This window comes from Heptranchias perlo, chromosome 5 (assembly GCF_035084215.1).
Source record: "Heptranchias perlo isolate sHepPer1 chromosome 5, sHepPer1.hap1, whole genome shotgun sequence".
Taxonomy (NCBI): domain Eukaryota; kingdom Metazoa; phylum Chordata; class Chondrichthyes; order Hexanchiformes; family Hexanchidae; genus Heptranchias; species Heptranchias perlo.
The window spans coordinates 22,455,951-22,479,278 of NC_090329.1; the positions used below are offsets into that span (position 1 = coordinate 22,455,951).

The 23,328-nt window shown below is 44.9% G+C and overlaps 1 protein-coding gene across 3 annotated transcripts in view; it reads right to left on the reverse strand.

Annotated features, from left to right (window-relative positions):
• heatr5b (HEAT repeat containing 5B) overlaps positions 1-23,328 on the reverse strand; it is a 116,337-nt gene that overhangs the window by 29,051 nt on the left and 63,958 nt on the right. For all 3 annotated transcript variants that reach the window (XM_067984109.1, XM_067984110.1, XM_067984111.1), the window contains exons 16-23: positions 17,533-17,708; positions 15,190-15,295; positions 14,256-14,446; positions 12,080-12,239; positions 11,797-11,986; positions 8,361-8,530; positions 3,141-3,285; positions 816-995 (exon numbers count right to left, since the gene is read on the reverse strand). In XM_067984109.1, the coding sequence (XP_067840210.1) occupies positions 816-995; positions 3,141-3,285; positions 8,361-8,530; positions 11,797-11,986; positions 12,080-12,239; positions 14,256-14,446; positions 15,190-15,295; positions 17,533-17,708 (1,318 nt within the window). The remainder of the gene's footprint in view (positions 1-815; positions 996-3,140; positions 3,286-8,360; positions 8,531-11,796; positions 11,987-12,079; positions 12,240-14,255; positions 14,447-15,189; positions 15,296-17,532; positions 17,709-23,328) is intronic.

Here is a 23,328-nt window from a genome sequence, read left to right on the forward strand (position 1 = left end):
GATCTGCAGGAAGTGTGGGGCGAGAAGGTGATTGGGCCAGCTCTTCCATGACATTTTCTACCGAATGGTTCTCCCTGTTCCATTGACCATCCTTGGGCCAGGAGGCCCTCTGAAAGTGGCCAGTGATAGCAAACCGGGGATGGCTCTCCCTCCGACACTCCCATCCTCTTGGGGGTGGGGGGGGCTGTGGTAGGTGGTGGGGGAGACTCAATGCCTCTCCCCTGAAATCCAAGGCCAGGTCCCCTCAGTGAGTGGAGGATTTACCACAACAGGGCTAAAAGGATTAAATTATGAGGACAGCTTGTATAGACTAGGTTTGTATTCCCTCAAGCATAGATGATTAAGGGGTGATCTAATTGAGATGTTCAAGATGATTAAAGGACTTGATAGGGTAGATAGAGAGAAACTATTTCCTCTGGTGGGGGAGTTCAGAACAAGGGAGCATAACCTTAAAATTAGAGCTAGGCCGTTCAGGGGTGATGTCAGGAAGCACTTCGCACAAAGGGGAGTGGAAATCTAGAACTTATCCCTCAAAAAGCTGTTGAGGCTGGGGGTCAATTGAAAATTGATAAGGGTATTAAGGGTTACGGAACCAAGGCGTGTAGATGGGGTTAAGATACAGATCAGTCATGATCTAATTGAATGGTGGAACAGGCTCGAGGGGTTGAATGGCCTCCTCCTGTTTCTATGTTCCTAATTCTCTGACCTGGACCCCTATGGGGGAGGGTTATATAGAAACAAATAGCGGGCACAAAAATATGAAGAGTTTTCCAGAAACTGCAGGTTACTTGCCACATGCTGATTTGATTTCTTACCAGTTGATGCAGCCAGGACGTCTTTGCAGAGCTTCAGCCAATGAGAAAGCTTTAGTACTGCCAAGGATGAAAGCATGTGGCCCAACGTGTCGTGGATGTCAGCACACAGTTTACGGTCAGTCTCACGGTCCAGCATTCCAAACAACACTCCTTCCAGGCCCGTCTCCGTGATATTTACATCTGAGGTGGAAAAGCAGACTTTAATCACCTCACTGCTGCAAATGTTGAAATTCCAGCTGCACCGGTTTCTCAGGATTCCTCTCGGGGGCCATGGCTTAAGACAGAGACATTCCCGTGCACAGACTGCCTTATCGGACCTCTTCAGAAACGTCTCGAAGAACTTTGCATGCAATGAATTACACATCATGTAGGCATGTATAGAATTTTAGTAGAGGAGTTCACAATAATGGAGGGTTTTAATAGAGTAGATAGGGAGAAAGTATATCCTGTGGCAGGAGTGTCGGTAACCAGAGGGCACAGATTTAAGATAATTGGCAAAGAGCCAGAGGGGAGATGAGGAGAATTTTTTTTTAATGCAGCAAGTTACGATGATCTGGAATGCACTGCCTGAAAGGGCGGTGGAAGCAGATTCAATTGCAACTTTCAAAAGGGAATTGGTTAAATACTTGAAGAGGAAAAAATTGCAGGGCTATGGAGGAGTGGGACTAATTGGATAGCTCTTTTAAAGACCTGGCACAGGCACGATGGGCCGAATGGCATCCTTCTATGCTCCATGATTCTATACAAGAGGCAAGTGACCAACCTGCACCTTGGTTTTTAAACCAAAAAACCTTACACCACCTCACACTCTCACTCACTCATTGACCATCTCCAGTGAAGCTTTTCCAAAGCACTTGGTATTTTTTGGAGTGGGTGCGGAACCCCTTTTGGGTAGCAAGACAAGAGTACGGTATAAAACTGGGAGGCGCAGACTATGCAGTGGTAGCTAGATCACTGGGGTCAAGGGAGCCTCACACTGGTGTAAAAGCAGCCAGTCCGAACGTGTCCTTAAAAATAAAGTCATTCACATCTTAGTGATCAGGACAAAAAACAAAAGACAAACGTCAACTCTTTGCAATCATTAAACTCACACCAGCAGCTGGAGACTGACGGGCAGCAGCCTGAGCTGGTGCTCTACTGGAGCCAGCTTCATAGCAGTGTGAACGAGTACTGAAGACACTGCTTGCCTCTCTGTGGAAACACGACGTAAGTCGTAGTTCATTAGTTGTTTCAGTGACAACTGTGGTGGGGGGGGAATTTTTCCAAATATGACCTGCAGGGTTTCGACTGGTGGCAACACATGCCAAAAAAATTCTTGCGAGACCATGTTATGTAAAACGCACCATTTTCTGAGCAAATGCAGAAGGGCCAGAGGCTCAAAATGACGGTTGATGATGGTTGTGGACAAATGATCGGCAGACAACCCATAAGACGTTTCTCTTGGTGCTATCTTGAGAGGGGAGTTAAGTTTTATCTCGGAGTGAATATTGACACCACTGTGTCAGCCAATGAGTTGGATGCGGGACTTATAGTTTTAATTTACCGAACTCATGACTGAAACTACAGCAAAGTCTCCCGATTACAGCAGGATTATTTCTCCAGAAAAATGTAGTGAGTGGAGGATAGTTACATAATACAAATTGTGTGCGTAAAATCAATCCCAGTCACTTACAGCAATATGGCTGCATATAGTGACACCACAAGTCCTGGCCAGAATGGAGACGATTGGGTAATTTCCCTGTCAATCATATCTAGAGATTGCTATCCTGTAAGTGATTGGGGCTGATTTTATGCATATAATTTGTATTATGTAACTATCCCCCACTCAGTATTTTGCTGGAGAAATAATCCTGCTTTTATCGGGAGAAGTTGCTGTAGTTTCGGTCATGAGTTGTGTTTGCTGTAGTGCGTAGAAATTCTTTTAAATAGACTCTGTAGACTGTTTACTGTAGTGCGTTGTTTGAACAGACTCTGTTTGCTGAGTAAATAGACTTTGTTTCCTGTAGACAGCTTGCTGTGAGCCCTGCCATAAGTCCTGCCCTGCCTCCAACTCATTGGCTGATACAGTGGCATCAATAGACACAGCAGTGTGGGCTCCAGGCATGATTGACAGGGGAATTACCCAATCATCTCCATACTTGTGGTGTCACTATACTCAGCCTTTTTATTTTTTTAAAACAAGGGGTCAGACGAATGTCACACAAACGTGTAATGCCCATGCCTGGTATTCTCAGCAGCAGTGACTGCTGGTCTTAAAACATTCACACTGAGCTACGTTCAGAGAAGTTTCTTCCCCCACCTGCTCTAAAACAGAGAATTACTCACCGATGCCACTGCTTTCCTTGTCTCCGGCGCTCCGCGCAAGGCTCATGGCATAGGCACACACCTCGGCTGCTTCTCTCTGAGCGAGCTGGCGAAGGCACGCGACCGCTGCTCTGCGAAGCAGCAGGTGAGAGCTGCACAGATGGACCTGCGGAAGGGTTATTGCCGGCGTCAGTCAGGTAGAGTATCAGGTGCTGTCAGTCAAACCATGTCTTTGCTACAAACTCCTCGAGCGTGATGGGACTGTGGGCATTAAGTTTGTTGGACTGCACGGCCACTTTGTATAATTGTAGTCAGCCTCTGATTTGGAGTCTGCGCATTTAACCTTACAGTCTGAATTATTCATCCTTTACCGTTACATAAAATTACATAGAATTTTACAGCTTGGAAACAGGCCATTCGGCTATGCCTGTGTTTATGCTCCACATGAACCTCCTCTCACCTTACTTCATCTAACGCTATCAATATATCCGTCTATTCCTTTCTCCCTCATGTACTTATCTAGCTTCCCCTTAAATGCATTTTTGCTATTGGCCTCAACTACTCCTTGTGGTAACGAGTTCCATATTCTCACCACTCCCCGGTAAAGAAGTTTCTCATGAATTCTCTATTGGATTTACTGGTGACTATCTTATATTTATGACCCCTAGTTTTGGTCTCCCCCACAGGTGGAAACATCTTCTCCACATCTATACCTTCTTACATCTGTCAGCTTTTTTTGTTTTCAAGCCGCTTCCTCTTGCTACAAAAAGTCCCTCGTTTCTCCTCGAGTGCCAGCCTGGCTCATTGGATAGTCTTGGAGTCAGAAGGTTGTGGGGGGAGGGCCCCACTCCAGGACTCGAGCCCATAGTCTTCCATCTGGCACCATGGGAGTGCTACATTGTTGAGGTTAGACTGAGCCTGCCTTTTCTGGTGGATGTAATAGATGTTGCGGCACTGTATGAGGGAGGCTCTTGTCGGCCAACATTCCTCCCTCGCCCAACATCACCACAAAATAAATATTAACGGCTGTTAATCTGATTTGCTGCTTGTGGGAAGTGATGAGGGGTTTTGATAGAGTCGATAGGGAGAACATAAGAACATAAGAAATAGGAGCAGGAATCAGCCATATAGCCCCTTGAGCCTGCATCGCCATTCAATAAGATCATGACCTCTACTCACTTTCCTGCCTGATCTCCATATCCCTTGATTTTTGGACTCCAGGGAAATCTATCGATCTCAGTCTTGAATATACTCAACGACTGAACATCCACAGCCCTCTGGGGTAGACAATTCCAAAGATTGACAACCCTATGAGTGAAGAAATTTTCCCTCATCTTGGTCTTAAATGGCTGATCCCTTATCCTGAGGCTATGACCCTTAGTTCTAGGCTCTCTGGCGAGGGGAAACAGCCACTCAACATCTACCCTGTCAAGCCCTCTAAGAATCTTATATGTTTCAATGAGATCACCTCACATTCTTCTAAACTCCAGAGAGTATAGGCCCATTTTACTCAATCTCTCCTCATAGGACAATCTTCTCATCTCAGGAATCAATCTAGTGAGCCTTCGTTGCACCACCTCTAAGGCAAGTATATCCTTCCTTAGATAAGGAGATCAAAACTGTATGCAGTACTCCAGGTGTGGTCACACCAAAGCCCTGTACAATTATAGCAAGATTTCCTTTCTCTTGTACTCCAAACCCCTTGCAATAAAGGCCAACATATCATTTGCCTTCCTAATTGCTTGCTGGACCTGCATGCTAACTGTGTTCCTTGTATGAGGACACCCAAATCTCTCTGAATACCAACATTTGAACATTTCATTATTTACATTCTCACCATTTAAAAAAACATTCTATTTTTCTATTCTTCCTGCCAAAGTGAGTAACCTCACATTTGCCCACATTATACTCCATCTGCCACCTTTTTGCCTTCTCACCTGTCTATATCTCTTTGTATTCTGCTCACAGCTCACTTTCCCAACTAGGTTTGTATTGTCAGCAAACTTGGATACATTATACTTGGTCCCTTCATCCAAGTCATTAATATAGATTGTAAATAGCTGAGGCCCAAGCACTGATCTTTGTGGCACTCCACTAGTTACAGCCCGCCAACCTGAAAATGACCCGTTTATTCTGTTTTCTGTACGTTAACCAATCCGCTATCTATGCTAACATATTAACCCCAACTCCATGAGCCCTAATCTTGTGTAACAACCTCTTATGTGGCACCTTATCGAATCCTTTTGAAAATCCAAATATACGACATCCATTGATTCCCTTTTATCTACCCTGCTAGTTACATCCTCAAAAAACTCTAATAAATTTGTCAAACACGATTTCTCTTTCATAAAACTATCATGACTCTGCCAAATCATACTATGATTTTCTAAGTGCCCTGTTACCACTTCCTTAATAATGGATTCCAGCATTTTCCCACCGACTGATGTCAGGCTAACTGGCCTGTAGTTCCCCATTTTCTCTCTTCCCTCCTTTCTTGAATAGTGGGATTACACTTGCTACCTTCCAATCCCCTGGGACTGTTCTAGAATCTTGGGAATTTTGGAAGATCACAACTAATGCATCCACTATCTCTGCAGCCATCTCTTTTAGAACCCTAGGATGTAGGCCATCAGGTCCAGGGGATTTGTCAGCTTTTAGTCCCATTAGTTTCTCCAGTACTTTTTCTCTACTGATATTAATTACTTTAAGTTCCTCACTCCCATCAGTCCCCTTGGTTCCCCACTATTTCTGGTATGCTTTTTGTGTCTTCTACTATGAAGACAGATACAAAATATTTGTTTAACATCTCTGCCATTTCCTTATTCCGCGTTATAATTTCTCCTGTTTCAGCCTCTAAGGGACCAACATTTACTTTTGCTACTCTCTTCCTCTTTACATACTTGTAGAAGCTCTTACAATATTTCTTGCTGGTTTACTTTCCTATTCTATTTTCTCCCTCTTTAACAATTTCTTGGTCATCCATTGCTGGTTTCTAAAACCCTCCCAATCCTCAGGCTTACTACTCTTCTTGGCAACATTATAGGCCTCTTCTTTCAATCTAATACTATCCTTAACTTCTTTAGTCAGCCACGGGTGAATCACTTTTCCCGTGGAGTTTTTATTTCTCAATGGAATGTATATTCGTTGAGAATATTGAAATATTTCTTTACATGTTTGCCATTGCTTATCTACCGTCATACCCTTTAATCTAATTTCCCAATCTACCGTAGCCAACTCGCCCCTCATACCTATGTAATTGACTTTAAGTTTAAGACTCTAGTTTCTGACTTAAGTACTTCACTCTCAAATTCAATGTGAAATTCTATCATATTGTGATCACTCTTCCCCAGAAGATCCTTTACTGTGAGATTACTAATCAACCCTATCTCATTACACAATACAAGATCTAAAATAGCCTGTTCCCTGGTTGGTTCCATCACTTCTAGGAAACCGTCTCGAATACATTCCATGAACTCGTCCTCCAGACTACCTTTACCAATTTGATTTGTCCAGTCTATATGAGGATTAAAGTTCCCCATGATTATTACATTACCTTTGTTACAAGCTCCTATTATTTCTTGATTAATACTTTGTCCAACAGTATAGCTACTGTTAGGGGCCGAAAAACTACTCCCACCAGTGCTTTCTGACCCTTGTTATTTCTTATTTCCACCCATAATGATTCTACTTCCTGATCTTCCTTTCTCAGAGAAACTGTTTCCACAGGCAGGAGGGTCGGTGACCAGAGGACACAGATTTAAAATAATTTGCAATAGAACCAGACGGGAGATGAGGAGAGTTTTTTTTAGGCAGTGAGTTGTTATGATCTGGAATGCGTTGCCTGAAAAGGCGGTGGAAGCAGATTCAATAATAAGTTTCAAAAGGGAATTGGATAAATACTTGGGAGGGGAAAATTTTGCAGGGCTATGGGGAAAGAGCATGGGGAGTAGGGCTAATTGGATAGTTCTTTCAAAGAGCAGGCACAGTCACAATGGGCCAAATGGCCCCCTTCTGTGCTGTAAAATTCTATGAGTTCTGTATGCAAATTGGCTGCCTACACAGCAATCACTTCAAAAGTAATTTGGCACGTGATGAGCCTCTGTAAAAATGCAAACTCTTCAAATTTCAGATTATTTGAAGTGATTGAGAATGGTGTCGCCTCAAACACTCCATGTGGTAGTTGTTGTATAAGGACAGACACAATGAGGTCACTATTGCATCCATCACTGTACCTGATGCTAAGGGAACACAGAAGCAGGGTAGCCCTGCTCATTAGAAGAGTTCTCCAAGTAACACGGGACATTACTGGCGATAGCGAGTCAACCTCTTACACCAATGATTTCCTGCATTACTGTCACCAGCAACAACCGTAGGCCCGAGATCAATGTGGTTAGATCCTGTGTCACAGGACAAAAGGTTAGAAACTTCACCACAAAACCTAAAGCACCATTAGAAAAAAATAACACCACTTCAGAAAGTAGCGGTAATAGCTGGGATTATTGAACGTAGCAAGATAGGCTACACTGGGAACACCTGTCGTAGCGTGTTGCTCAGTTGCATTGTACTACACTTGTCTGTCCTACTGAGTCCAAAGCCAGTCTGAAGTCAACAATCCAGGATGTTTTATGAAAGAGATTGATTTTACGCTGGACTGCAACTTAAACACAGACATGAGAAGAGCGCTTAGAAGGAGCTCGGAACCAATCATCCAAACCAACTGCAACTCTTCTATATATAAAAAAAATAAAGGCGTGAATTACTTTCATTTATACAGCGCCTTTCACGACCTCGGGACGCCCCAAAACGCTTCAGGGCCACTGAAGTATTTTTTGACGTGTGGTCACTGTTGTAATGTAGGAAACGTAGCAGCCAATTTATGCACAGCAAGATCCCACAAACAGCAATGTGATAATGACCAGATTGAGGGATAAATATTGGTCCAGGACACCAGGGAGAACTCCCCTGCTCTTCTACGAATAGTGGCCATGGGATCTTTCATATCCACCTGAGGGAGCAGATGGGGTCTCGGTTTAACGACTCATCCAAAAGACAGCACCTCCAACAGTGCAGCATTCCCTCAGTACTGCACTGGAGTGTTAGCCTGGATTACGTGCTCAAGTCTCTGGAGTGGGATTTGAATCCACAACCTTCTGACTCAGAGGCAAGAGCGCTACCAACTGAGCCACGGCTGACGGACTGCATCTGCACCGAACCACACTGCTTTTGCTAAATTCCACTTACGCAAAGGCTGGGCACGAGACTGGACAGATTGACGTGACGTGGTGCAAACATATGAAGCTGCTGCAGGCAGGATATGGCTGCTGCCTGGGCGAGGGAGTCCGAATGGTCCTGCATAATGGCACAGCCCACAAGGCACGAAGAGCGTATTGTAGATGTAGAGGCTCCGTTACCTAGAAGGAATCAAATCCCGTTTACTGGCACTGATATCAATTCCAACAGTAAATCATGCCACTGTACCACTGGGTAGTTTCCACTTCAGAGACTTCTAGACTGACATTCTAGTACCGGCACTGAGGGATTGCTGCACTGTCAGAGGTGCCATCTTTCGGATGAACCGAGGCCCTGTCTGCCCTCTCAGGTGGACGTAAAAGATCCCATGGCACTATTTCAAAGAAAAGCAGGGGAGTTCTCCCTGGTGTCCTGGCCGATACTTATCCCTCAGCCAACATCACTAAAACAGATTATCTGGTCATTATCACATTGCTGTTTTTGGAACCTTGCTGTGTGCAAAATTGACTGCCGCATCTCCCATATTACAACAGTGACTACACTTTAAAAAATAATTACTTCATTGGCTGCAAAGCTCTTTGAGTCGTCCTGAGATGGAGAAAATCGCGATATAAATGCAAGTCTTTCTTTGCAAACACTTCCATAATAGAGAAGGGGTAACTTTTCCTAATGACGGATCGTTGTTCCAATAGGATTTCAATAAAGGAATCCACAACAGGTAATAGTTGGATCATTAACAGAAAGAATGTGCATCTATAGAGCACCTTATCACATCATCAGCACATTTCAAAGCACTTCATACCCAATGAAGTACTTTTAAAGTGTAGTCACTGTTGGAATGTAGAAGAACGCATCAGTCAATATACACTCAGCAAGATCCCACAAACAGCAAACGAGATAAAGGACCAGGTAATCTGTTTTTAGTGATGTTGATTAAGGGGTAAATATTGGCCAGGACACCAGGGAGAACCCCCCTGCTCATCTTCGACATACTTTGCATCTGTCTTTACCGAGGAACATAAGAACATAAGAACATAAGAACATAAGAAATTGGAGCAGGAGTAGGCCAATCGGCCCCTCGAGCCTGCTCCGCCATTCAATAAGATCATGGCTGATCTGATCCCAACCACAAATCTAAAGAACACAAGAAGTCGGAGCAGGACCCGGCCACATAGCCCCTGGGCCCTCTCCGCCACCCACAGGGCATTGACCGATCCGAACTCAGCTTCATGTCCAATTTCCTGCCCGCTCCCCATAACCCCTAATTCCCTTTGCTGCCAGAGTCTCAGTAAAGAAAGATATAGTTGAGATACTGGATGGGCTAAAAATTGATAAAGGAGGTACTAGAATGGCTAGCTGTACTTAAAATAGATGTCACCTGGTCTGGATGGGATGCATCCTAGGTTGTTGAGGGAAGTAAGGGTGGAAATTGCAGAAGTACAGGCCATAATCTTCCAATCATCCTTTGATACTGGGTTGGTGTCAGAGGACTGGAGAATTGCAAATGTTACACCCTTGTTCAAAAAAGGGTGTAGGGATAAACCCAGCAACTATAGGTCAGTCAGTTTAACCTCAGTGGTGGGAAAACTTTTAGAAACGATAATCCAGGACAGAATTAACAGTCACTTGGACAAATGTGGATTATCAGAGAAAGCCAGCACAGATTTGTTAAAGGCAAATCGTGTTTAACTAACCTGATAGAGTTTTTTGATGAGTTAACAGAGAGGGTAGATGAGGCAATGCAGTTGGTGTGGTCTATATGGACTTTCAAAAGACGTTTGATAAAGTGCAGCATGGTAGGTTTATTATCAAGATTGCGGCCCAGGGAATAAAGGGGGCAGAAGCAACATGGATACAGACTAAGTGACAGGAAACAGACAGTAGTGGTGAACGGTTGTTTTTCGGACTGGAGGGAGGTGTACAGTGGTGTTCCCCAGGGGTTGGTGCTGGGACCACTGCTTTTCTTGAATATATATATATATTCCCTGTACACCCAAGTCATTTATTTTTATATATATATATATATATATATATAAATAAATGACTTGGGTGTACAGGGCACAATTTCCAAATTTGCAAATGACAAAATTTGGAAGGGTAGTATACGGTGAGGAGGATAATGATAGACTTCAAGAGGATATAGACAGGCTGGTGGCATGGGCGGACATGTGGCAGATAAAATTTAATGCAGAAAAATGCGAAGTGATACATTTCAGTAGGAAGAACGAGGAGAGGCAATATAAACTAGAGGGCACAACTCTAAAAGGGGTACAGGAACAGAGAGATCGGGGGGTATATGTGCACAAATCGTTGAAGGTAGCAGGGCAGGTTGAGAAAGCGGTTAAAAAAGCATACGGGGTCCTGGGCTTTATAAATAGAGGCATAGAGTACAAAAGTATGGAAGTCATGATGAACCTTTACAAAACACTGGTTTGGCCACAGCTGTAGTAGTGTCCAGTTCTGGGCACCACACTTTAGGAAAGATGTGAAGGCCTTAGAGAGGGTGCAAAAGAGATTTACTAAAATGATTCCAGGGATAAGGTGCTTTAGTTACATGGATAGATTGGAGAAGCTGGGGTTGTTCTCCTTGGAACAGAGACAGTTGCGAGGAGATTTGATAGAGGTATTCAAAATCATGAAGGGTCTAGACAGAGTAGATAGAGAGAAACTGTTCCCATTGGCGGAAGGGTCAAGAACCAGAAGACATAGATTTAAGATGATTGGCAAAAGAACCAAAGGTGACATGAGGAAAAACGTTTTTACACAGCGAGTGGTTATGATCTGGAATGCACTGCCTGAAAGGGTGGTGGAGGAAGATTCAATCATGGCTTTCAAAAGGGAATTGGATGAGTACTGGAAAGGAAAAAACTTGCAGGGCCATGGGAATAAGGCGGGGGAGTGGGACTAGCTGGATTTGCTCTTGCACAGAGCCGGCGCGGACTCGATGGGCCGAATGGCCTCCTTCTGTACTGTAACCTTTCTATGATTCTATGATAGTGGCCGTGGAATCTTTTATATCCACCTGGGAGGGCAGACGGGGCCTCGGTTTAACGTTTCAACAGAAATAAGGCACCTCCAACAGTGCAGCACTCCCTCAGTACTTCACTGGGAGTTTCAGCCTGGATTATGTGCTCATGTCTGTGGAGTGGGGCTTGAATCCACGACCTTCTGACTCAGAGGGGAGAATGCTACCCACTGAGCTACACTGAGTACTAAATAGTTGCCTCTAGTTGCACCATCAATAAATTGAACAACTCCTTCTTATGAAACCGTAGAACTGGGACAGCTAACCATGCAAAATAACACAAATTAATGACATTCAGAACATTTCACATTCCTAGAAAGCTTAAAAAAAAGTTAGACATAGCCATGTCCAGTAACAGATCCACTGGCTGTTCCCATCCCACCACTTTCCCCGCCACCCTACCTTGCAGCTCTGGTCCAACTGTGGTGATTAGCGCACCCAAACAACGGCCCAAACACTGATGTACTTCCGTGTGTGACGGGGGAACGGTCAGCAGCAGTGTCAGGACGAGCGACAGTGTGGGCTCCACATATCCACGGTACATGGGACCACTCGAATCCACAATCAGAGCGAGCGAGTGAAGAGCCCAGGTCTGAAAGATGTAAACACACCCACCCAGTCAACATCACTTAACAACCTGGAACCAACTTACTAGGAATTCCGACTTTGACTGACTGGACTTTACCTGCACTTCAGGGGAAGTACCGTCCTGTGCAAGAGCCAAAAGGATACTGACACTGGTCTTCAGATGCTGCCCGGAGCCTATTCCACCAACATATCGATGAAGACAGCCAAGGGCAAGTGAGTGACCCGTCCTAGACACCACATCTCGAGCAGATTTCAGTCTATCACAATAGAAAACACACTCCGTCAGACCCAATAACTACACACAGTAGAACGCAGGAATTGACTAGTTCTTAAATGAAGCGGGTTTATTCAGATTAAAACTGTGTTGTCTAGCTGTTGCTTGTCCTCAGTAAGACTGTACTGTAATAATATGAATAGAGTTCCTGTTTATGCAGTGGGGGTATGGGATTCAAGATTTAAACAGACATTTGTGGAACAAGGCAAATGGTCGTTATTACACAGAACGAAACAGTGGTCAAAATGGAGCCTTATTTCATAGGAACAGGAGGAAGCCATTCAATTAGATCATGGCTGATCTGTATCTTAACTCCATCTACATACCTTGGTTCCATAACCCTTAATACCCTTGCCTAACAAAAATCTATCAATCTCAGTTTTGAAATTTTCAATTGACCCCCAGCCTCAACAGCTTTTTGGGGGCGAGAGTTCCAGATTTCCACTCCCCTTTGTGTGAAGAAGTGCTTCCTGACATCACCCCTAAATGGCCTAGCTCTAATTTTAAGATTATGCCCCCTTGTTCTGGATTCCCCCGACCAGAGGAAATAGTTTCTCTCTATCTACCCTATCAAACCTTTTAATCATATTGAACACCTCAATTAGATCACCCCTTAATCTTCCATACTTGAGGAAAAAAATTCAAAAGCATTTAAACAGAACTAGTGCCAATGGAATCACATACAGACAGCAAGATGATAGATAAAACTAACATTATGAAATAAGCAAGTTGCTTTTACAGTAATTGCTACTGCAATTGTGCAGTGGCTTTCAGAATGCTGCCCATAAATGAGATGTGGACTGTTGTGGCTTAGCTGCATAACTTTTGCTTTTGTTGTTCACCCGCTATGCTCACTGACCCACAATGGCCCCCGTCTGGCAATGCCTCAATTTCAAAATTCTCATCCTTGTTTTCAAATCCCTCGGTGGCCTCGCCCCTCCCTCCCTATCTCTGTAACCTCCTCCAGCCCTACAACCCACTGAGATCTCCACGCTCCTCTAATTCTGGCCTCTTGCGCATCCCCGATTTTCATCTCTCCACCATTGGCGGCCGTGCCTTCAGCTGCCTAGGTCCTAAGCTCTGGAATTCCCTCCCTAAACCTCTCTGCCTCTCTCTCCTCCTTTAAGATGTTCCTTAAAACCTACCCCTTCAACCAAGCTTTTGGTCGCCTGTCCTAATATCGCCTTATGTGGCTTGGTGTCAAATTTTGTTTGAAAACGCTTCTGTGAAGCCCCTTGGGTCGTTTTACTATGTTAAAGGCACTATATAAATGCAAGTTGTTCCAGTACTTTTCTTTAATTCCATACACACACCTCAGTGGTGTTCTTGGGCCATCTACATGCCAGTGCTTTACTTTTCAACCATGTTTCTAACAAGTCACAGGTGTCTCAAAAGAACTAGCAATAACCTCCCACCGATATCCAGAATAAATAAATCCCAGTCAGGGAACTTTTGCACTAAGATGTATAGCAAAGCCTACCTGGAACGAAAGGTGATGAGGGAAAGAGTGAGGAAAGGGGAGGGCGAAATAGGTGGAATAATGTTTCCACTTGTGGGGCAATCCAAAACTGGGGGCCATAACTGGCTAATAAATCCAATATGGAATTCAGAAGAAACACCATTACCCAGAGAGTGGTGAGGATGTGGAACTTGCTACCACAAGGAGTAGTTGAGGCATAGATGCATTTAAGAGGAAGCTAGATAAGTACATGAGAGAGAAAGGAATAGCAGGTTATGCTGATAGGGTGAGATGAAGTAAAGTGGGAGGAGGCGTGTGTGGAGCATGAACACAGGCATGGACTAGTTGGGCCAAATGATCTGTTTGTGTGTTGTAAATTCTATGTATTGTAAGTCTACGCAAAAAAAAGTGACAACGAATGATGAAAAATGAAGTGGTCTGTTGAAAGGATCTGTAAGGTTTGGTGGGAGAGGAGCAGCAAATGGGACAAGACACTAGAAAAGACAATAACTGAAGGGCCACTGTCACATCAATCCATACTTGTCAAAACTATGCTGTGCCATCCTGGCAATGAAAGTGGCCTCTCCGACCACCTGGGCCATCCTCCCCAGAGCTTCGCCAGCAGCACATCGCAAAATTGGATTGGGGTTGTCGAGAGCACCCATAACTAGTGCCAGGGCTGACTTCCGCACCTCGTCAGGGCCCAGGGTGCTCTTGTTCTCCGCTAGACCCTAAGAAAGAAAAAAAAAAGGACCTTTAGTAACGGTGCTCTCGGCTGCTTCACTTTCACAAGACAGGATTGTTGGACATGCACAGGATGGGAAAAGAATCTGGCCAGTTATTTTATTAAAAACGGACTTGCGATTTGTGAAAAGTCCTGCAGGGGGTATTGTAGGAATATCCTAAACCTGCATTGAATTCCAGATGTGGACTTGTGTTGGGAATCAGTGAGCTGTTAGCTATGGCTCAGTGGGTAGCACCCTCACCTCGGTTCAAGTCCCACTCCAGAGACTTGAGCACGTAATCCAGGCTGACACTCCCAGTGCAGTACTGAGGGAATGCTGCACTGTCAGAGGTACCGTTTTTCGGATGAGATGTTAAACTGAATCCTTGTCTGCCCTCTCAGGTGGATGTAAAACATCCCATGGTACTATTTGAACATGAGCAGGGGGTGTTCTCCCCAATGTCCTGGCCAATAGTTATCCCTCAACCAACACCTCAAAACAGATGACCTGGTCATTATCACATTGCTGTTTGTGGGAGCTTGCTGTACGCAAATTGGCTGCTGTGTTTCCCTACAATACAACACTTCAAAAAATGTACTTCACTGGCTGTAAAGCTCTTTGGGATGTCCTGAGGTCGTGAAAGGCGCTATATAAATGCAAGTTCTTTCTTTCTGCTTAAACTCTGATAAATATATCATAAGGGAACACTCGTTCCAAGCTTGAATAAGGCTCCGATGAAAGAAGCCTACCTTCAGTGCGCTGAGCACAGCAGTGAAGATGTTGATCTGTACAGCCTGCTGACGCACTCCCTTCGCCTGCTTGATGCATTCGGCAAAATGATCCAACATTTGGAGCCTGTGGAAACACAGCAACTTATCACAAGTAGCAACCGTAGGACTCACGTCTTAAAGTTATAGGTTACATTAAGATTTTCCAAATTAATTTAAAACAATCAACAAATGAACAGTAGTTTCAGAGCTCTGAAAGGAATACTTAGCCACTGTTGGCATTGACCTGGCCCCCTGCCAGACTACAGCCCCTGCAATTGGTAGGGCGCGACTCCGTGACGGCCAGTATCGCTCAGAGTAAGTTCCCAATCTCAGTCACAAAACTGGGAGACTCTTCAAAAAAACAGACAAGTTTGTAGAGTCACTGCAGGCCGGTCCTGCACATATCCTCGCTCAGTGACCAGGTGTATTGTGGCACTGGGTGAATGGCTCACACGTCCAGATTATTAGGTGAGGACGCGTGACATACAAAATGAAGAGGGGGAAATAAAAATGTGCAAAAACAGGAACCGTCCCTGTTTGTTCCTCCTGCCCTCGCTATCTTTTCCTAACGTCTGATTCTGCATTCACTGCCTCTCTGCACTGTTATAGACCAGTCCTTTTAGAACAGCGTTCTTCACCACACTCTTGAAGCTGGTGTGTCACATCTCCATCACGGCACAAATCAGCCTTTTGGCCATGGGTTTTTGCAGCAGGAGAAGGACGTTAGTCCCAAAGACTTTACCATGTCTTCACCCATCGATCCCATCCAGCCACCATCTCACAACAGCCCTCAATACCTCTCTGCCCACAAACCTATCTTGTTTTCTTGAACCTATTTGTGTTGTCTGCTTTAATGCCCTCATTTACTGCACAACCCTATTACTCTTTGGGTGAAATTTCCATTTGCCCTCCTTTCTTACTCCAATGATCTTGTTCTTCACTTGTTGCCCCTGGTGTTTGAACCCTTCACCAGGAATAGATGTTAATTCTCTTCATAATCTTGAAAACCTCAACTAAGTTTGCTCACATAACAATGACTACACTTCAAAAGTCATTCAATTGCTGTAAAGTGCTTTAGGATATCCTGAGGACGTGGTATGATGCGAGCTATGTGCAGGTTCTTTCCCTCTTCTATTAAGTTATGCCAAAGGCTCCTCTTTGTAAAAGAAAAAAGCCCAACTTCCTTAATCTTTCCTTAGCACCAATCTTTGCTACCCCTCTATCGTAACTCAAGGGCAGTAATTTCTATCCTATTAGGTGACCAGAACAGCTGACACAGGTCTTCTGCCCATGTTTGAGGCTGATGTGCCAGATAACCTGCGCATCTATTAAGAGAGGACAATTGTTTCCCAACTGGACTATATGCCCAAGACCTTAAATGCAGCTGGAGGCCATCGTAACTCCTGCAGGCTGCTGAAGGAACCCTTCCCAGCAAGTGTAACCTCGACACACAGGGTCACCGCGACTCCAGCAGGCACTCATCACAGTTGTAGTACTTGATATGCTCCACATTGGATTTTAATCTGAATAAAAAGGCAGCACTTTGCTACCCCTTTTCTCTCCACGCCTCACGGCAGTCCTCCACCCTTCCCCCCCATTCAGCAGGGATGAACTGCAAGCCCAAATCCAGCTCCCGACAAGAAATAACCATGCCATTTCTTTGAACACTTGATACACTTCACAATTGGTTATGGTTGAGTTTTGTACATAGGGGGACACCATGAAGCTCGGTTTTCTGCCCGTTCCTGTTAACTCTCTCACACACTATTAATGAAGGCAGCCCCTGAGCCAATCACTGTCAATGTATCAATGTCATTTTAGAAAAATTAAAAGGGCTTCTTTGCTGTGATACAAGGAAGTTAGTTACTACATTGGTGAGTACAGGAAATTGAACTGCCTAAAATAGCCAGTGTGTTTAATAAGCGGCGGTTTTGTAATTAACGCCTATGGTACTGGCAAATGGTTAGCGCTTTCCGCCCAATATAGGTGGCCGCCTGTGAAAAGTGTGGACAGTGTAAGTGATGGGGGCTATATATCTAATAATTATGTAACTACTCCATGGACGTCCCTCTCTGAAGTGAAATTTTAAAACAGAAAGCATCTCTAAAATGCCTCTTTCTACTTCACTTACTCAAAGAGCCAAAGGGATCGAGGCTGGTGTTCATTTGTAGGTTACAATTTACGAACATACAAAATTGATGGGCAGGAAAAGACCAGCTGGTCCATCAAGCCTGCCCCAACATAACCCCCACATAATCCCAAACTCGAAGTACACAAATATCTGCTTCGATAAATGGTAAAGTCAAGCCTACCCTCACTTACCGGTGTTTGAAAGAGACGTGAGGAAACACCACTCCGAAGAGGGCAACTGAGGCATCGATGACTGACACACCGAGCGGCAGAGGCCCGGGCACAGCCTCGCCCACCGGAATACGCAGGTAGATCGAGGATGGGTCGTGCTCCAAGGCCCCACTTCCTGACGCACTGTTTGGTTGGAGCTGCAAAGGAATCGAAGGGAGTCTCAATAAAGCAAGCACTTCCACTAGCCATTCCCCCAACAAGTAAAAACACGGCCCTTATAAGTTGGGCAACGCTTTCTGTTTCAGAATGAGTTCCATTGTGTAAGATTTGTCCACGCAGTGAAACATTCATCAAGAAGGCTCACCACTTGTCTCGAATTTCCTTGTCTACCCTTTATGTTTCAAAGAATCGCAGCCATTTGGTTAATTGGAACAGTTATTGTAAAGATGCCCAATTACTATTTCTTGACAAAAAAGAAAAAGGAAAAACTTGGATTTCTACAGCGCCTTTCATGACCTCAGGACATCCAAAAGCGCTTTACAGCCAATGAAGTACTTTTTGAAGTGTAGTCACTGTCATAATGTAGGTAGAGTGGCAGCCAATTTTGCACACAGCAACAGAAGAGCAGGGGATTTTTCCCCAGTGTCCTGGGCCAATATTTATCCATCAACCAACATCATTAAAAACAGATGACCTGGTCTTTATCACATTGCTGTTTGTGGGACCTTGCTGTGCGCAGATTGGATGCCACGTTTCCTACATTACAACAGTGACTACAGTTCAAAAGTACTTCATTGGCTGTGAAGCATTTTGGGACGTCCTGAGGTCATGAAAGGCGCTATATAAATGCAAGTCTTTCTTTCCTTTGCCAAATGAATTGAGCGAGATTTTCATTGATTTATTTCTAATTCTAGCCCTTCAACAACTCCTCTGCTTTATCGCCTCAAAACAGGCTTCTAACATCAAATTTTTATTGCAGGAAACACCACAGTGACTGCAGGCTGCGTCCTCCACTCTCAACAGCTATAAAAATAGACCTGTGGATGGGACTAGCCACCTACAAAACGAAATTCCTTGGCAGGGAAAGAATATTTCCACTTTTCCCTAGGAGCAGGAGTAGGTTGCTGGGTTCATCAAGCATTCTAAGAACACAGGAAATAGGAGCAGGAGTAGGCCATTCTGCCCCTTGAGCCTGCTCCACCATTCAATCAGATCATAGCTGATCTTCGACCTCAACTCCACTTTCCTGCCCGATCCCCATATCCCTTGATTCCCCTAGAGTCCAAAAATCTATCCATCTCAGCCTGGAATATACTCTTTTATTTGAAATCACAAGCTTTCGGAGGCTTCCTCCTTCGTCAGGTAAGTGTAGGATTCCATAAAGGTTATAGCATATATAGTCAGAGAACAATGCCTGGTGATTACAGATAATCTTTCCAACTGCCCGTTATCAAAGCAATCAAAGGACTTGAATGGTGTTCAGACAGGGAAACATTACATACACGAGAGGACACCACCCACCGGGTACATGGTTCATACTCCTGCGACTCGGCCAACGTTGTATACCTCATACGTTGCAGGAAAGGATGCCCCGGAGAATGGTACATCAGCGAGACCGTGCAGACACTGCGACAACGGATGAACGGACACCGCGCAACAATCGCCAGACAGGAGGGTTCCCTCCCAGTCGGGGAACACTTCAGCAGTCAAGGACATTCAGCCTCCGATCTTCGGGTAAGCGTTCTCCAAGGCGGCCTTCGAGACACACGACAACGCAAAATCGTCGAGCAGAAATTGATAGCCAAGTTCCGCACCCATGAGGACGGCCTCAACTGGGATCTTGGGTTCATGTCACGCTACATGTAACCCCACCAGCGAAAAAAGAGTTATCTGTTTTTAATACAACTGGTCATTCTGTCTCTTTCTCTGCCTTTCGGGTGTGTGTCTCTCTCTCTCTGTCTGTCTTTGTGTTGTGACCGTTTGTGTATTCGGTAGTCTTGTATGTAATGTTCCCCTGTCTGAACACCATTCAAGTCCTTTGATTGCTTTGATAACAGGCAGTTGGAAAGATTATCTGTAATCACCAGGCATTGTTCTCTGACTATATATGCTATACTTTTATGGAATCCTACACTCACCTGACGAAGGAGGAAGCCTCCGAAAGCTTGTGATTTCAAATAAAACTGCTGGACTATAACCTGGTGTTGTAAGACTCCTTACATTTGTCCACCCCAGTCCATCACCAGCATCTCCACATCTTGAATATACTCAATGACTAAGCATCCATAGCCCTCTGGGGTAGAGAATTCCAAAGATTCACAACCCTCTGAGTGAAGAAATTCCTCCTCATCTCAATCTTGAAAGGCCGACCCCATATCCTGCGATTATGCCCCTTAGTTCTAGACTCTCTAGCCAGGGGAAACAATCTCTCAGCATCTACCCTGTCTCTGCCACTTTGTTAGGAATAGATGCTTTAGCGCTTCAAACTCTATTTTCTGTAAACGCTCTGTATCCTTCACTTCACAAAAAAGGTACCCATCTCCTTTTTCGTAGATCGAGAGAAACTATTTCCTCTGGTGGGGGAAGAGTCCCGAACAAGGGGGCACAACCTTAAAATTAGAGCTAGGCCATTCAAGGGCGATATCAGGAAGCACTTCTTCACACAAAGGGGAGTGGAAATCTGGAACTCTCTTCCCCAAAAAGCTGTTCAGGCTGGGGGTCAATAAAAAATTTCAAAACTGAGATTGATAGATTTTTGTTAGTTAAGGGTATTAAGGGTTACGGAACCAAGGTGGGTAGATGTAGTTAAGATACAGATTCAGCCATTATCTAATTGAATGGCAGAATAGGCTCAAGGGGCCAAATGGCCTCCTCCTGTTCCTATGAAACACCTCAATTTATTCTGCATCAATGGCCTCCCGGGACAGTGTCTTCCACATTCTCACGCAGAAATATTTCTCCTTAGCAGTTTACTTCTAATTCTGAGATTATGTTCCCTTGAACTGCTTGACAATTGAACAGAAGTTAACCCAAGAGCCCTTCATAAATCAGGATGTACAGTAGCCCCATTTTGAAGTTCCTGGAAGGTTCTTTTTTTGCTTGGACACGGCACTCTGCCACCATGATTTTACTGAATGATACGCTTGTAGGCGTGGTAATCTGCTGAGGACTGCAGGTGAATCAAATCTTTATCTACTCAGAGGTGTGGCAATCGCCTTCTGCACTCGAGACCCATGAACAGAGGTTGTCTGTTCTGCCTCAAACTGACGCCGAAAGTGTATCTGAAGCAAAAGGCAGAAAATGCTGGAAACACGGAGCAGGCAGGGCAGCATCTGCCGAGAGCACAGACAAGTTGATGTTTCAGACGTGGACCCCTCATCGGAACTGGGGGATATTACAGATGGACAACGTTTAAAAAGGAAAAGTACGAAGGGAATGGGGAGTTGGGGGGGGGGGGGGAATAGCCACACATACGCACACGAGAGGTGAAATAGAATGATCTGTAAATTGCTTGATGTGGAAAATAGAAGCTGGTTAAATGGTAGAAGTGATATTAGCATGAGACCACAGGGAGGCATAATGAGCGAAAACAAAGGAATTAAAGACAATTATGTGACAAAGAGAATGTGAGAGTAGCTGAGGAGATGGGGGGAGGGCAGGTAGAAATGGAAGGACGAAAGACTGTCTCCTCATCATCTGAAACAAAGGAGGTGAGGGCAAGTCTACCAGCTGCACAGCAGCTCTGCAGTCAGCTGCTTCTACGAACGCCAATCTTGATGGGCGCTTCAATACCATGGGACAGTTCATGAGTTGCTCAACTTAATTCTGCGCTTGTGTGCACTTAGTTCCTTAAAAAAACTTTCAGGGCCCGCTTGTTCTCTTGGAGGTCCACAGAAGCAGGAAATAAGAGTTTGCGGGAATATATTAGACAAGCCAATCGTCGGGTTGTGCAGGTTGTAGGAGAAAGCTTAAATTATTTCATGTTACCACCGGCACTTCGCTGCTTGATCGATGAGGAGACTTGGCCTCCATCATCAGCTGGTGGAGGTGTGAGGTTGGGAGTTCTTTTGTTCACTCATGGATGGGCTGGGACTCTCGCAGTTATCCTCAACTCCCTGTCTGTGGGACTGGCTTCATTCCGTAGACAGGGACACTTTAAATAGGTGAAGCAATAGATGCACGGGAAGCTCATTCGATTGCTGTGCCCTACCTAAAATCAAGTGTTCTCAATTAGTGCCGTCTCTCTACTTTTGGTTTCCTGAAGTGCTGATTGAACGTGTTGATTTATGCAATGTCATTTCATAAAAGGAATCTCATTTGTATTGACACAAAACCCAGACAGTCAGAGAGGATTATACAAACACAGCGTTGAATCGGCCCAGTTCCTGCAGGTTCTTCTTTCCTAGAATGATCGTAGTGCACGACTGCGTGTCCTAGACGAGGTCTAATGCATGAACATGCCAATTACAAGATTTATATCATCGTCCCCTGCCAAGGGAGTCTGAGCTCTCTGATTTCCCCCCCCCCCTTCACGTTCTTCACAACGGTGGGAAGTTGTGTGCCAGAAGCTGCAGCTTCATCATCTCCCCTTTTCATATATTGCCACATAATAGGCTTGTCATCAAGACTGAAGCCCATGGAATAAAGGGGGCAGTGGCAGCATGGATACAGAATTGGCTAAGTAACAGGAAGCAGAGACTAGTGGTGAACGGCTGGTTTTCAGATTGGAGGGAGGTGTACAGTGGTGTTCCCCAGGGGTTGGTACTAGGACCACTAACTTTTCTTGATATATATTAATGACTTGGACTTTGGTGTACAGGGCACAATTTCAAAATGTGCAGATGACATAAAACTTGGAAGTAGAGTGAACAGTGAGGAGGATAGTGATAGGGATAGTAACATTCACACCAGACAAGTGCCAGGCAATGACCACCTACCCTTGACATTTAACGACATTATCATCGCCGAATCCCCCACCATCCACATCCTGGGGGGTCACCATTGACCAGAAACTTAACTGGACCAACCACATAAATACTATGGCTACAAGAGCAGGTCAAAGGCTGGGTATTCTGCGGCGAGTGACTCACCTCCTGACTCCCCAAAGCCTTTCCACCATCTACAAGGCACAAGTCAGGAATACTCTCCACTTGCCTGGATGAGTGCAGCTCCAACAACACTCAAGAAGCTTGACACCATCCAGGACAAAGCAGTCCGCTTGATTGGCACCCCGTCCACCACCTAAACATTCACTCCCTTCACCACCAGTGCACTGTGGCTGCAGTGTGTACCATCCACAGGATGCACTGCAGCAACTCGCCAAGGCTTTTTCGACAGCACCTCCCAAACCTCTACCACCTAGAAGGACAAAGGCAGCAGGCACATGGGAACAACACCACCTGCACCTTCCCCTCCAAGTCACACACCATCCCGACTTGGAAATATATCGCCGTTCCTTCCTCGTTGCTGGGTCAAAATCGTGGAACTCCCTACCTAACAGCACTGTGGGAGAACCTTCACCACACGGACTGCAGCGGTTCAAGGCGGCGGCTCATCACCATCTTCTCAAGGGCAATTAGGGATGGGCAATAAACGCTGGCCTTGCCAGCGATGCCCACATCCCACAAACGAATAAAAAAAAGGATATAGACAGGCCGGTGGAATGGCGGATACGTGGCAGATGAAATTTAATGCAGAAAAATGTGAAGTGATACGTTTCGGTAGGAAGAACGAGGAGAGGCAATATAAACTAGAGGGCACAACTCTAAACGGGGTACAGGAACAGAAAGATCTGGAGGTACATGTACACAAATCGTT